A 15,645-nucleotide genomic window follows, 5' to 3' on the forward strand; every position below is an offset into this window, starting at 1 on the left:
GCTCCACAGACCCAGCTCCTTCACTGACGTACAATGAATGAAATGTTTTTCAAACATGGCAGCTGTTATTTTTCCCGAATAAAGATGCACCACGCTGTTGGAATCACATTGGTGTTGGCTGACGTTTGCTTGAATATAAATGCTCGTGTGTGTGTAGGTGTAGTATTCAAAGAGTCCTGAGTGAGTGTGCTGTGCTCAGGGAAACCTCCAGCATCTCTCAGCACAGGATGCGAAGTGTGTATGTACCACCCTGAGTGAGCCAATCAGAAAGCAGAACAGCGAAAAACACACCGTCACAAAAGTATTAGGGACTAAACGTGAACAGATAAAAAATCAAAAGGATTAGAAAATACTCAAAGGAAATGTCACTGAGGAAATGTTATGAATTGCTACGGTAATATTTCTGAAGGCTGCTGTGGTCCGTGGGACTGTGTAGTGGGAGCTGATGCTGGAATCGGCCTCTACAGATGTTTATGGAGGTAATGTCCGTTGTTATGAAAGACTCAGAGCTCATGTAACCCACTGAATAATGACCTCGGTGTAGTGTTACCTATATTTTTCTTTTTCTTTAATGCTAATCCAGATATTCCTGATTAGTAATTCATGTGTGTGTGTGTGTGTATCAGCACCAGCCGTCTGTAGAGAATAGGCTACAGATTGGCCCATAATTCCCACAATTATACTCACTCCAAACACAGCGTCTCGAGTTCTGAAGCTGTATCTCTATTGATATTCCGGCCCGCATCAGATATAACTCCCAGCTCGACGCTACAGTCTGCAGAGGCAGAGCACACCCAGCCACAGACAGATTTAAGAAAGGCGTCCAAAATGTGTCCCATGCTTTTACGTACAGTACGTCAAACTTTTATTATTGTTCAAATAATTCCTGAAGATATAACCACATATGGCGTTGCTCTTACATCATTTTGAAGTCAAACGACAGGACACGTAAATTCTGATAGATCATCCCTAGTCCACGATACTCTTCCTCTTTTTGTGTGTGTGTGTGTGTGTGTGTGTGTGTGTGTGTGTTTCTCTTTTTTTTTCTTTTTTCTTTTTTATAGTTCAGCAATTAAAGATACACAAAAAAGTGGCAGGTCTTTCGACAATAAATAATAAATTATTCTGTAATACAGGAACAAACAAACAAAACGAAACAAAATAAAGAGAGAAGCCTTCTCCACTGCTAGCCGTGTTAACTTAAAACTATACACATCTTTGGGAAAGAAGAGAGAGAGAGAGAGAGAGAGAGAGAGAGAGAGAGAGAGAGAGAGAGAGATCTTCTTGGACATACACGAAAACACGAAGTTCCCACGCAGCTTCGTGGTAAAATAGAGGTATACCTTGTTGCGATGCTTTAGTACTCGGGCTTTCAAAAATAGAGAGAGAGTGTGAGTGAGAGAGAGAGAGAAAGAGAGAGATAACGACCATAGAACAGCAAAACGTAAAATAAAATAATAGAAAGCAAGCCGTGAAAGCAGTAGTCCTCGGGTCTCAGATCACAGTTTCAGAGCAACCCAGCGGTCCTTGGTTTGTCAGTTTGTTTACGGGCTGCTCGGACTGCGCCGTTTGTTTATATTATCACCACCTCTGGGGGGGTCCTCTTAAGGGTCATTTTCTGAGAGTGTCACAGATTTGTCCAAAAAAAAACAGGGTGTTTTGGCAAAAAAACAAACAAAAAAAAAAACATGTCCAGCGCAGTGATGAGTTTCGTCCAGCTATTTCCTCCACGACGTCAAAGTCCTGCTCCAGGAGAGCGGGCCAAAGTGGGCCGAGCGGCCGGTCCCCTCCAGCAGCGTCCAGTTCCCATGATTGTCATCACAGTGTATGAAGACACAGCCGAGGGCTTGTGTGGAAAGAGAGAGTGAGAGAGAGAGAGGCCGTAGCTGGGTGGGGGGGAGAGTAGGGACCCCTCCGCACACCCCAGCACACACCGACATCAAACCCCCAGCCCCCCTATCTCCACTCCTCTTGTCCTTCAGCTGCTGGAACACAATGTAATCCACCCTGGCCTAGGCCTCTATAGGACTGGCCACCATGCTGTTGGGAGTGTCCGGCAGCTGGGACGACATGGACGCCACCTCACTCCCCGTCGAGTTGGAGCCTGGGCCTCCTTCGGAAAAATTCACCTGCGAGACAAACACAGACAGAGCGTTACACACCCAGCTCTGGCCCTGGGACACGTACGGCGTTAATCAGGGAACAGATGGTACACTCTCAGGAAAAAAGGTGCAGTAGAGGGACATTATTGTCATTAAATTGTCACTAAACACAATTAAATACAATTGAAACAGAATAAGAGACTGTTGTGTTCCAGGTGTGAAGATGTGTCTGGCCTTAGCTCAGGTTAGTAATGACATCACTACTGTCACTCGTCATTAGACGTCGTTAGTGATCATTAGTGATAGCTGTGATCATAATATTAGTGTCATGATGAAAATGATTTTTATTATTTTAACAATATTAATGATCATGTTTATTAGCAGTAGGTCTTTAAGTCCTAGCACTAGAGTAAATTAATTGTATCATTAAAGAGAGGCTATAAATTATTACATTACACTTGGTGTACAATAATTTTTATTAAAAAGCAATATGTTTATTATAAACATTGGGTGGATCAAAGTGGGAACAGTAACAGTAATAAACAGTAATAGTAGGTTTATTATATTTCTATTATTGTTGTTATTGTTATTATTATTATTATTATTATTATAGTTATTATTAATAATAATAATAATAATAATAATAATAATAATAATAATAATGTTTAATAAAAAAAAACATTTAATAGTAGTGCTATTATTATAATTTAAAGGTGCTTGTGTGTTTGTAGTTAAGGTATTTAAATATATATGTGTGTGTGTGTGTGTGTGTGTGTGAGAGAGAGAGAGAGAGAGAGAGAGAGACAAAGAGAGAGAGAGATTTAAAATTGTGTGTGTGTGTGTGTGTGTGTGTGTGTGTGTGTATGTGTGTGTGTGTGTGTGTAAAGTATGGAAAGGCATGTGCGTTGTTGTCTGCACCCACCAGTTGTTGGAAGGCGGGCTGCTCCAGGTCGCTCTGCAGTGTGAAGTCGCTCAGCACTTTCCAGGGCGGCTGGTAGGTCTGCACCTCCACCTGACTGGCCTGCAGACCACCGTCATGCCTCTCAGGACTGGTCGCCACCATCGGGGTCCCCGTCATCCCCTGGATGTTCTGTACACAGAGCACGGCACACACTGTCATCATACGGCACACTACTGCGGCACCGGGTGAGTCGTCTGGAGCCGCGGAGGAGCACTCAGGGACTGGACCTGAGCTCATCACAATCAATAGAAGTCCTTCTGATTAAGCCTGACTTCAGCTTGGGCTTTAGTTATCACGTAAGGGAGAAATCCTGTGTTGTGGAACAGACCCGGCTGTTCACTACTATCTTGCAGAACATGCACCATTGTGTAGAAGTTGTATTTCGAAAACGTCTGACTGATGTTTACTGTATTTGTTTATTTATTTGTGTTTGTTCTAACGGCTTAAATTCTTAAATTCCTTCATCCCAACATTCAGTTGTACACTATCTAAATCAGTCTGCATGGTCCATAGAGGGCGCTACGCCTCTCTGGAGGAAATATAACTTTTTATCTTTATTAACAAAACAATTTTATATAATAACTAACAACTTAATTGAGATGTGAGTATGTTACAAATGTAAAATTATACGTAACATATAAAATACATCAAGAAAAAGGGCTTTTCTTGATGTAGCTGCTGCAGTGGGCGATATTTCAGGCGTCCTTTAATGCCTTTTAATGCCTTTAAAGCACAGCCAATCAGAAACCATAGTGATATAAATTTAGCCAATCAGCGTCCTTGAATCAGCAGCCTGAGGGGTGTTTATCCTGTCGCCCCACACAGAGTCTGTCACAGGCCTGATGGCTATTGCTGGTTATTCAGGGCAAAGGATTCCAGCAGCTTCCAAATTCAGTGAGATCTCTCTCTACTCCAAAATCTATCTGAGAGAACTTTGGTAAAGCATGTACGGACAAGAAGCTGTACACACACACACACACACACACACACAGCACAGTTTTCTTTTTTTTTCATACTCTAGAAATGACTAATGTTGTCTTATTAGTGTCTTTGCAAATATCTCTCAGAACCGTTCTGTAATGACTCCTATCACTTCATATATTTATCTGAGTGCAATAGACCTGCAATTTATTATTATTACAATAACTGTTAGTCTGCTGACTTCAATTAAAAATGACTGACTGCCATGGATCTTTGTTGCCCTGCAAAGTGTTTTACATTGTATTGGGATGGTTGTTGAAACTCTGAGGCACAAACAGCGCCACCTACACTCCACCTATAGAACCCTGAAGACTTATTATGAACCTATAGCATAATTAAAGGGCTGTGTCCATCGTGAAGAGGTTCCTCAGATTGATGAATGTGCTATAGATGATTTTATACAGAACCTTTTAGAGAAGGGCTCTGTATGGCACCAAGGAGGGTTCCATCTATAGCACATTCTCCATCAATATGAAGAACCCCTTCACGATGCAAAAAACCCTTTAATCATTCAAATGTTGAGGGTTCTATATAGAACCATTTCCTTTATTAAAGGACCTTTGTAGAACCTTCATTTGAAAGAGTGTAGAATATTATTCACCAGCCGCCACTGGTTTTAATCTATATATAATGCACGTGCAGTTTAAGGTGTGTGTGTGTGTGTGTGTGTGTGAGAGAGAGAGAGAGAGAGAGAGAGAGAGAGAGAGAGAGAGAGAGAGAGCGCTCACCGTCTTGTCGTTGGGCTGCTGCTGCTGCAGCTGCTTCATCAGGATGCTGCGCTTCTTGTCCTTGCAGCGCTTGTTCTGGAACCACACGCGGATCACGCGCGGGCTCAGCCCCGTCATCTCCACCAGCTGCTCCTTCATCAGCGCGTCCGGCCGCGGGTTCGCGTTGTAGCACGTCCGCAGCGTGTGCAGCTGCTTCTCGTTCAGCACCGTGCGCACGCGCGTCGTCTTCTCCGCCTGCTTGTGCACGTGCGGCCGCAGCGCCGGCTGCCGCGCGGAGATGGGCTCGGCTGCGGGGGGGGGGAGGCAAACAAACAAACGTCAAATAAACAGAAACAAACGAGGGAGAAGATTATTGGGGCTCCACAGGAGGAGGAATCCCAACACACATCTGAAACAAACAGGTAAACAAACTAACTAAATACTAAACAAACATGCAAACAAACAAAATAATAAACAAACATATAAACAAACAAACTAAATCGTAAACAAAAAACTAAATAATAAACAAACAGGTAAACAAACAAACTAAATAGTAAAAAACATGTAAACAACCTAAATAGTAAACAAACTAAAGAATAAACAAACATGTAAACAAACAAACTAAATGGCAAATAAACTAAATAATAAACAAACTAAATAGTAAACAAACATGTAAACAACTTAAATAATAAACAAACTAAATCATAAACAAACAGGGGAACACTCCCACATGCAGAGGGCGAGACGGCTACAACTCCATCATCAAGATATGTGTCAAATATCTTCAAACAAAACAAATAAACACATAAACAAACGGGTAAACAAACAAGCGACACCCCCCCCCCATGCAGTGGGTGAGTGAATAAAAACCTAAAACACCTTCGTCAAGTTGTTGTAGCAAAATAAAGGCATATGTCAATTCCTTTCAAACAATTGAAACAAACAGATAAACAAATGGAATGGTAAACAAACTAAGAGCCTCCCAGACACCAACAGAGAGAAAGACGGGTCCTGAAACTTAAACTCGCCATGTTCCTGTCGTGATAAATACTAAAATAAACAAACAAAACCAACGGATAAACAAATAAACAAGAAAACAAACAAACCAGAAACCCTTAAAGGCAGTTTGTGGATGGGTGAAAAGAGTAGGACTCCATCATCGGGGAATGGTGGCAGTTAAAACCAGATAAATAAATAAATAAACACATTTATTTCAATGTGTTTCATCTATTTCATTTATTTAAAAGAAACAGATAAAGACACATGGGGAAGCTCCTAATGCGACATGTGAAAAGCTTGTAGGTGGAAAGGAGGAAGGGCTAGAACTCCACTGTCTCTCAAGAACCAAGATATGTGTGAATCATTTTTCAAAGGAAGAGAAAAACAAAGTAGGGAACCCTTCTGATGCGGCGGGCAGAGGAGGGCAGGTCCTAAAACTAGCACTGTTTTTGTGAGAGTAAAAAATATCCGAGTGGTCTCAGAAAGCCCCAGCGTGTGCAGGGTGAGACGGGGAAGACGTATGTCTCCGAACGGTCGCTGTACACGCAGATTATTTAGTTCTGTTCCAGCTGCCACCCGTCCTCTCTGAAGGCCAGTGAAGCAGGGCTGTGCTGGAGAGATCAGAGCGCAGAGGCTGCTGCAGTGAATGTGGAAGTGTACCGCATTGCTACAGCACATCTACATCACCCCTGTATTATTATTAGGGCCAGATTAAAATAGAGCCACCGTTGGTTATCACAGTTTCTTTAAGGAATATGTTTACAGACTGGGTTCAGCTCTGAGGCCTATAGTTCCTCCCTGATACCATATCACTTTAATAACAGTCTAATTCTAACATAAACCAGCAGTGTTTATATAACACACATAGCATGAAGTAATATGTAGAAGAACAGTCTACAGCTGTTACTCTGCTTCACCTGAGCCAGTGTACACAGTGGTGTAGAGGTAGTGCACGGCCCTGAGGTCCTGCCACTAACTCAGCACACACTCAAAGCCTTACGAGTCAGAAACATAGCAGCCGTGCTCTTACTTTCTAGAATAGAGAATAAAAAACAGAATTCAGATTCACGCTGACGGTTCAACCAGCAGCAAGAGACCCCAGGACACACCACAGCCCCGTGTTCAGGGAAGTTTCCGTTTGGTTGGTAGATTTGATTGCTAAATTCTGATTATAATTGGTTCTTGAGAGATCAGCAGGCTCAAAGGCCTGGAGGACTCACACTAGAACATCGGGGGAACATTGGACATCTTCCACCAGAGACACACACCTCTACTTCACACTACACTGAAGCTATAGCTCCGCCCACAATCCTTACATTATCCACTGACTCCGCCTCTTATATAAACATCACCAGAGAGACACACCTCTACTTCACTCTACACTGGAGCTATAGCTCTGCCCACAATTCTTACAGGATCCACTGACTCCGCCTCTTATATAAACATCACCAGAGAGACACACCTCTACTTCACTCTACAGACACTGGAGCTATAGCTCCGCCCACAATCCTTAAAGGATCCACTGACTCCGCCTCTTATATAAACACCTCCAGAGACACACACCTCTACTTCACTCTACACTGGAGCTATAGCTCCGCCCACAATCCTTACAGGATCCACTGACTCCGCCTCTTATAAAAACACCACCAGAGACACACACCTCTACTTCACTCTACACTGGAGCTATAGCTCCGCCCACAATCCTTACAGGATCCACTGACTCCGCCTCTTATATAAACACCACCAGACACACACCTCTACTTCACTCTACACTGAAGCTATAGCTCCGCCCACAATCCTTACAGGATCCACTGACTCCGCCTCTTATATAAACACCACCAGAGACACACACCTCTACTTCACTCTATAGACACTGAAGCTATAGCTCCGCCCACAATCCTTACAGGATCCACTGACTCCGCCTCTTATATAAACACCACCAGAAACACACACCTCTACTTCACTCTATAGACACTGGAGCTATAGCTCTATTGCTTCTATAGCTTCCATTGATACTGTAATTATAGTTCAACCCATTGATGCACTGACCCCTCCTCTTATGTAAACACCATCAAATACATATTAATTTACTGTATTCTAATGTACTCTGTAGATGCTGTGATCCACTGACTCAGAGAAATATTAAATAACTACAGTTAAGTAAATATAGATTTAAATGAATTGCTGTTGAGAATGGGTGTCTGACTCCATACCCTAGTGAAAGCAGTGAGTTGTTGTGAAAACTGTGGAGTGATTCACTGCTCAGTCACGGCACGTTTTCTATTTACAGATATTTGCAGATATCAGATATGAAACAGAGCTGAGCCGTCAATCACATCGTAACGCTCTCGGGAGTAGATTACTGTGTTTAGTTATGATCAGCCACAACCAAAGATTAAAAAGAAGCCCTGGCTTGGACTCAGGGTTTGGTTAATGGAACAGTTATTACATCTTAATTACCATCATTTTTATCAACACTGCTGTGTTTACAACAACACAGAGCAAACACAGGAAGAAACAATATAATCCTCGCAACGAATAGATCTAGAGAACACAGGCTGGAGGTGGAGAGAGGAGACTTCGCCGATCCTAGGGACCGAGAGAAGACATGACCTGCCCACACTGCGGTCCACTGCAGAGAGAGGACGAGGTCCCCTTCACCCTCCAAAACCCAAAATACCAGTCCACCACAGAACAATGCTTTCAAGAGATGGAGGAAATAAACAGAGGGTTCTCCCCTCTCTCTCTCTCTCTCTCTCTCTCTGAGACAGCAAAATACATATTATTTGATGGATGTATGTGAATTTTAATACTTCATCAGTTATGTGTATACTTCCTGTATACGTTGTATATGTTTATATATTTTATTTGGCTTTACGTGTTGATTTCTTTGATTTCTTTATTGTGTCGTGCACTTTAACTTACATTTTTGGCAATGGTTGCTGTTTGGAGTCAATGCTAATAAAGCTATGTGAGATTTGACTGTGTAAATCTGAAGGAAACAGCAGTGCCGGGTCAGGAATGGTGTACGAAACACGGGATTGGGTACATGTTCCTTTTCACACATTTACTTTTCCTTCCTCACCTTTTAAGCCACAATTAGTTTCCCCTCTCGTCCCACAGTGATGTATAATAAATATACACCAGTGGTCGGTGTGTGCCGTGAAGAATAGGATTATTGTTACTGAGTTACCATCACTCATAATTCAAATCTGTCAAAAGGCATAAGTAGCAATTTTAGGGGTCCAAGCATTTGGAGTCCATCCCCCTGCCCAACCTCCATTAAACACAGCCAGTATAACCTCCTAATATTCATATTCATATTCATGCCATGGTGTTTCGGTAACAACCCCAGGAGCTGCTGCTTCAGCCCAGACAGACCCATTTCCCCCAACACTGTCCTTGAAATCTCAGCCGAGAGACACAAACACCAACAAACACAAGCAAACTGCACAGCACCACCAGGCCCCGTCACGGACCAGGGTTCCCTCCAGAACAAGGAGCTGTTCCTGAAGGTCCAGATGTTTTCAATGATTTCTACACAGCTGGAAAATCTGTGAGCAAATGTTTGGTGATCTTAGCAAAATTAAAATGAGGGGGAATCAATAATAATAATAATAATAATAATAATAATAATAATAATATAGCCTGTGCTAAAATAAAATATAGTTATTACATACTGTAAAATTTTGTTTTGTTACGAATAGGTTCAATATTTTCTCATTTGTTATTAGTTCAATAATTTTGTTATTAAATAAATTCAATATTTACTGTTTAATGTTTACATTTTCACTGACACTTTAATGATCTCTTGATTTTAAAAAATAATAATAATAAAAATAATAAGTTCCCAAAACTTTGGCACGCGTCCGAGCTGAGGCCGTTCCCCCGCGGAAAATGCGCGAGGCGAGTCCAGGCCGTGCGCGTGCCCGTGGGCTGGTGGGCTCCGAGGCGGCGGAGAACAGCAATTTCATGCCTGAATGGAGGAGCTCAATAACAGACAAACTGCAGCGGAAATAAAACGTGTGGCGCTGGCAGACCCCCGGACAACAGTCTGGGGTGTGTGTGTGTGTGTGTGTTGGGGGGTGTGCTATTAGTGACATTTCAATCCGCGGAGGCAGGCGCACGGCCTGTTTATCTGATCAGGTCCAGTCAGCGCTGGAGCCTCAGAACCAGGGTTCAGAGATAATAACACGGGCCTAATAATGAATAAATAAACAACAACAACAACAACAAGAGACACATGTGCACCTTCACTGTAAACACTGCCCTGCTCTGAACGGACCGCGCTTCGGTCCACAACTCACCGACAATCGCAACAACAACAATAAACAAAAACAACAACAAACGGAGCCCTGCTGCTGACAGCCCAACATAATAAAACGAAGGCTGGTAAATACATTAATTATGCGTATTGTTACGTAATTAAAATTCTTTCTCCTACTCCTTATTGAGTAATAAGAAATATCGTTGAATGGAATATGACGTCATAATACATCTCGTTGACATTATTACGTTATTTAAAACCTCGTTTGCACATTATATTAATTAATCCGGAATCTCGGTCGTTATTAAGTCTTTCTCGCGTCTTTATATTATTGTGTAAGGATGTCTCCAGCAGGCCTCCTTACAGATGGTCATTCTGTTGATTTTTTTTCTGAGCAATTAAAAAAAAATAAATTGAAATAAAATAAAAAATAAAACGTGTTAACCTCCGAATGTACAGCCTTGGCACGCGCTGCACAGAGAGCCCACCCTGCTGCCCCTTCCTTCACACTCACCTGCACAGCCTCATTTACATATTCAGATTAGCGGCCTGAAAAAGACACGCCCCCTGCGTAGCGTTTCCTGCACACTCAAGCAAACCTGGGTGCCAGAACTTCTGCACAACCTATCTAGAACCTATGACGTTACTGAAGTGTGTGTGTGTGTGTGTGTGTGTGTGTGTGTGTGTGTGTGTGTGTGTGTGTGTGTTTGGACTGATGAATTTGTTTAAGGAATATAAATATATTTTTTAATATTTCCTTAAATAACAACAGAACATGCCTTAGGACCACACTCTTATCTAGAACCATGCTTTTACTTGAGGGATCATGCTCAGGGTCATGTTCTAGATACAGTGGTGTGTAAGGGTTTGGCACATAGGACCCCTTTATTTATCTTCACAATACAAAGTTGTAGACTGTTATAGAACCCATGTAAGGTCGTGTGTGTGTGTGTGTGTATACCTGCCATGTGCAGTGTGGTGGGGGGGTGTATGGGACTGAGCGGATCCGCACTCCCGCCGCTCGCGCGCTCCAGCACGTCATGGTCGGCCCGGCAGAAGAGCTCGTCCTCGCGCAGGGAGAACTCGTCACCGGGAATCAGCTGCCGGCTGCACGCGACGCAGCGGAAACACTCCAGGTGGTAGACCTTGGAGCGCGCGCGCATCACGAAGTCGTTCTTGCTGAAGCCCACTTTACACTTGGCGCACTTTATCCCGTAAAGTCTGCGGAGCGCGCGCATACACACACACAAACACACACAGACACACACACACACAGGGTCAGAGTCACGTGAGAGGAATCAGCGCGTGTGATTTTTAAAGAAGTGAAGGTGTACACTGTGAGTAGCGCGCGGATAACAATCAGCTCAGGGTCGTCAGGGCACGCGAGTGTATGACCACATCCAACCACAGCTCGTGAGTCCGTTATTACTGCGGTCATTACCGCTGCACGCGCTGATTACCGCTGGTGCTCTCAGTGTGTACATTTTCTTTTAATAAAAAAATATTTAAAATAATTCACTTATTACTTTACATTATTTAGAGTACAACCGTATAACGATGTTTCTACTGCGTTATTGTATTATTATTATTATTATTATTATTATTATTATTATTATTATTATTATTATTATCATCATCATCATCATTGTTGTCAAAACGTACTCTTTAACAGGTCCAGGACGGTCCACTATAAAGATTAATAATAATAAAAATGCTAAAAATAATACAAATATTTTCTATTAGAATCTGATCTGTTTAAGGTTTTCCCCGCGAAATACAATAACAGTATTATAACAGTATTATTCATAATAATTATAATATTAACAGCAACAACAACAATGATAATAATAATAATAATAATAATAATAATAATAATAATAATAATAATAATAATAACACAATTTGTTGTATCTTAAAAGCCCACTTTACACATCGAAATTTCTCTTCGCGTGCATGCTAGCTCTACTACTACACTACCACTGCCAAACAATAACAACAACAACAGCAACAACAATAGCGATAATAATAATATATAAAAAATAATAATATACCGTTTGTTAAAAGGCCATCCGACTCATTGACATTTTCCCTCGCGTGCAAGTTTCCTCTATTACACTATTAGTATAAGGACACTAAACTAAAACGAAATGTACAATAACAACAACAACAACAATAACAATGTATATTATTATAGTTATATATTATATAGTGTACTATTATTATTATTATTATTATTATTATTATTATTATTATTATTATTATTATTGTAAGGTCATTGCTTGCAGCTTCAATAAAAACAGACTTATTTGATGTACAAAATATTAGCATTTGTTTAAAAATCACTTTCTTAAACATCATCGGTTATTAATAATTGAATCATCAGTCATTGTTTGGTCTAAAGTTAATGCCAAAGAAAATAGAACATTTTTAAAAATCCAGCGCCTCTCCGCTCGCGCCCTCGCGTGTGGGTTGAGCACGAGCCCCCAATCCACCGCACCTTAAATAGGCCTGTATTAGCATATAGGTGCACCAGGGCGCGAGCTTTAATGCCAGCGCGTGGCGCGTGCCCGGCTGTTCATTAACGAGGGGTTTGCCTCTCCGAGACCCAGCGCGCGCCCCTGTCCGCAGCATCCCGCTCTCGCGTGTTCACTGATATGTGATTCTGGGCTCTCGCCGCTCACCTGATGTAGTCCCGCTTGCAGTAGGTCTTTCCGTCCCGCACGAAGCACGTGCACGACTCGTCCAGGTACTGATGACACTCTGCGCATTTAAGACACGCCGCGTGCCACTCCAGGTCCGGGGACACGCGCAGGATGTACTGATCGTGGATCTGATTCCCGCAGCCCACACACAGAGACATCAGCCGCTTCTCTGCAACACGAGCAGGAGCGCGCGGCGGTCACTCACAGCAGCAGTCACAGTGGCATTACACTAGCCTTATAACACCTTTATACTAGCCTATAACAGCCTTATAACAATATTATACAGCTTTATACTTGCAACATAGTAGTCTAATACTAAAACACTTATTACATAGTAATAATAGGCTTAGTGTTATAGCAATCTGAAAAAATGTGTTATAGCATTCTTATAAAAAATGTTATAATCTTTTTATAACACATTTATACAAGCCATATACTACTCTTATAACACTGTTGTATTTTTTTGTGTTATAATAGTATAATAATGGTGATACAGCAACATTAAAACAGCCTTATATCGTTATAACAGCTTTACACAAGCCTTATAACAGCTTTATATCAGCCTTAGATAAACGTTGCCAATAAGTCAATACAATAGTTATAGTTATACTATAGTTACACTATAGTTTTAGTGATAATAATAGTTTTATAATAGTCTTATAACAACCTTAATAGCGCAATAACGCCTGTTTCTTTTATTGTGAATTCATTCCTTTAACATTATTCAGAGTTGAACTCTAAAGTGATTGGAAATACTATGATATTAACATCAACAGCTGTGATCATAATAAACATAAAAATAATGATATGAAATATATAATACAATAATATTGTACAATTAAAGAGTTAACATTAATAAAATCACACAATAATAAAGGCATTGTTTTATAAAATATATATATATATATTCACACCCTCTTTGATACTGTATTTATTTGCTGTAAAATAAAAATGTCAAAGCTCCAGAAAGAGCCCTCGTGCCCTGCTCTTCATTCAGTAACAAAGCAGTCACACGCTGGAGAATGTCACATTTAATACATACAACATACACATGTTTACACACTTTCTGAGCTATTTCTTTGGGAAAAAAGCGGAGAGAGGGATCAATAACGTGAAGTGGCTACTTATTTTTACAATCGTTATTATTATTATTATTATTATTATTAATTCCAAAAATTGATATGAGCTCACTGTAAAAATAATGCAGTCCAATTAAAACCCCTTTAAAAATATATTTAAATAATTTCATAAAGGATCTTAGCAACGACAGAAGTGTCATTTGGAATAGTTTTTTAGATTTAGATTTATAACGATTTTACGTGTTAGGAACCGATAAAATATCTGCAGTTAATAAATGAAGTTAATGTGTGTGTGTGTGTGTGGTTAGTTAGATAAATGAATGAGATATAAGCATTTACACGCTCAGATTTATTTATTTATTCATTGATTTGTACATATTTATTATTTTTCATGGCTCTGCACAGAAGCCTTTAGTAAAGAACCACTCTAAAATGGCTCGTGATGCTCGTGATGTTCGGGATGATATTATTATTATTATTATTACTTCATAACTAAATATATTTGGAGCGGATAATGAACATAGCCACTCTTTCTTATTGACAGCAATAACACACTGCTGAACTGGAACTGCGTGGCTTTAAAGAAAGACAATCAACGTCGAATTTGCTGCTTTATTACGTTTTGTTTTGATCCGGTTCGTGTTTCTGCGACAACGTTCCGCTCTTTAAACCCGGGTCGTTGTGAGTAAAACGTGGTAAACATTTCAAATCCGAGAAATCCCTTAAAAAAACGTGGAAATCCCGGGCTATATTTTTAAAGGCATTAGAATTCGGTTTAAAATGTGGGAATGATTTACAAAACCTTTCAATTTTCTTTAAATCTTGATTATTTTCTCATCTTTTTTTCCAAAACGCTTCTACTAAAGAAAGAGAGAGAGAAAGAGAGCAAGAGAGAAAAGAATGAGAGAGCAAGAGGATGAGAGAGAGAGGGAGAGAGAAATTAAACTTACTTTTCGGAGGGTCCCCCATGTCTCCCATGTCCAGAAAGTAAGGCGGTGTTAGGTCCACTTTAGCAGCGAGGTGAAGGCGCTTAGTGTCCGGCAGCGAGGCTCCGCGGTGGTCGCGCGACGTCCACAAATCAGGATTACGGCGCGTGCGTGTGTGTGAGAGTGTGTGTAAGTGTATGAGAGAGTGTGTATGCGTGTGTGTGTGTGTGCGAGAGAGAGAGAGAGTGTGAGTGTGAGTGAGTGTATTAGTGTGTATGTGTGTGTGTGTGTGAGAGAGAGAGTGAGTGTATGAGTGTGTATGTGTGTGTGTGTTGAGCTCCTTTGCTCGGTCACCGCATTGCTCTCTCTCTCTCTCTCTCTCTCTCTCTCTCTCTCTCTTTCTCTAACTCTCTTACTCTCCCTCTCTCTCTCTCAAACTCTATCTGCTTCCACTCCTTCTCTCTCTGTCCTGACGTAGAGTGGCGACGCGTCCCCAGTGCGAGGCGCTCATTGGTCGAGGAGGAAGCGTTAAAACTGGGTTGTTGTTGATGTTGTCTTATTTCACACCCGTATTCAGGCATTAACCCACTCGTTTACAGGACAGACCCCGCCCACTTGAGATAGGATTGGCTTGGAACGTCGAAGTGGGAAACGTTCAAGCCAATAGTAGTTCAGGTTGCGTGGAAACAGTAACCAATCCCAGCGCAGAAGGGCGGGGCTTGGCTGAAAACGTGTGGGAAAAATAAAAACGGTGTTTTAGCTTCAGTTAGCGTTCAATACATTAATTTTAAATCAATATTTTACTCAAGTTTGATTGAAATAATTATGTTAATAATAAAAACAATGCAATGCTAATAATATTAATAATAGTGAAACATAAATGATAAAATGCCTTTATTATTTTATATTATATTTTGCGTA

General features: G+C 41.1%; 1 protein-coding gene across 1 annotated transcript; it reads right to left on the reverse strand.

Moving 5' to 3' along the window:
* Positions 1–1,675: 1,675 nt before the first annotated feature.
* On the reverse strand, positions 1,676–14,864 carry LOC136679418 (insulin gene enhancer protein isl-1). Its single transcript, XM_066657926.1, has 6 exons — positions 14,749–14,864; positions 12,699–12,888; positions 10,979–11,238; positions 4,773–5,059; positions 3,025–3,192; positions 1,676–2,129 (listed from the first exon to the last, which is right to left on the reverse strand). Exons 1-6 carry the CDS (start codon positions 14,774–14,776, stop codon positions 2,013–2,015), a joined length of 1,050 nt encoding a protein of 349 aa, XP_066514023.1. The 5' UTR covers positions 14,777–14,864; the 3' UTR covers positions 1,676–2,012.
* Between the last annotated feature and the right edge of the window lie 781 nt (positions 14,865–15,645).

This window comes from Hoplias malabaricus, chromosome Y (assembly GCF_029633855.1).
Source record: "Hoplias malabaricus isolate fHopMal1 chromosome Y, fHopMal1.hap1, whole genome shotgun sequence".
Lineage (NCBI taxonomy): Eukaryota > Metazoa > Chordata > Actinopteri > Characiformes > Erythrinidae > Hoplias > Hoplias malabaricus.

Excerpts from the sequence above, each read along its gene's own strand:
- LOC136679418 (XM_066657926.1), bottom strand. The coding sequence starts at position 14,776 with ATGGGAGACATGGGGGACCCTCCGAAAA. Across the intron at positions 11,239-12,698 it reads TGCAAGCGGGACTACATCAG|ACTTTACGGGATAAAGTGCG; the intron begins GTGAGCGGCGAG and ends CGCGCTCCGCAG. Across the intron at positions 2,130-3,024 it reads AGCCCGCCTTCCAACAACTG|GTGAATTTTTCCGAAGGAGG; the intron begins GTGGGTGCAGAC and ends TTTGTCTCGCAG.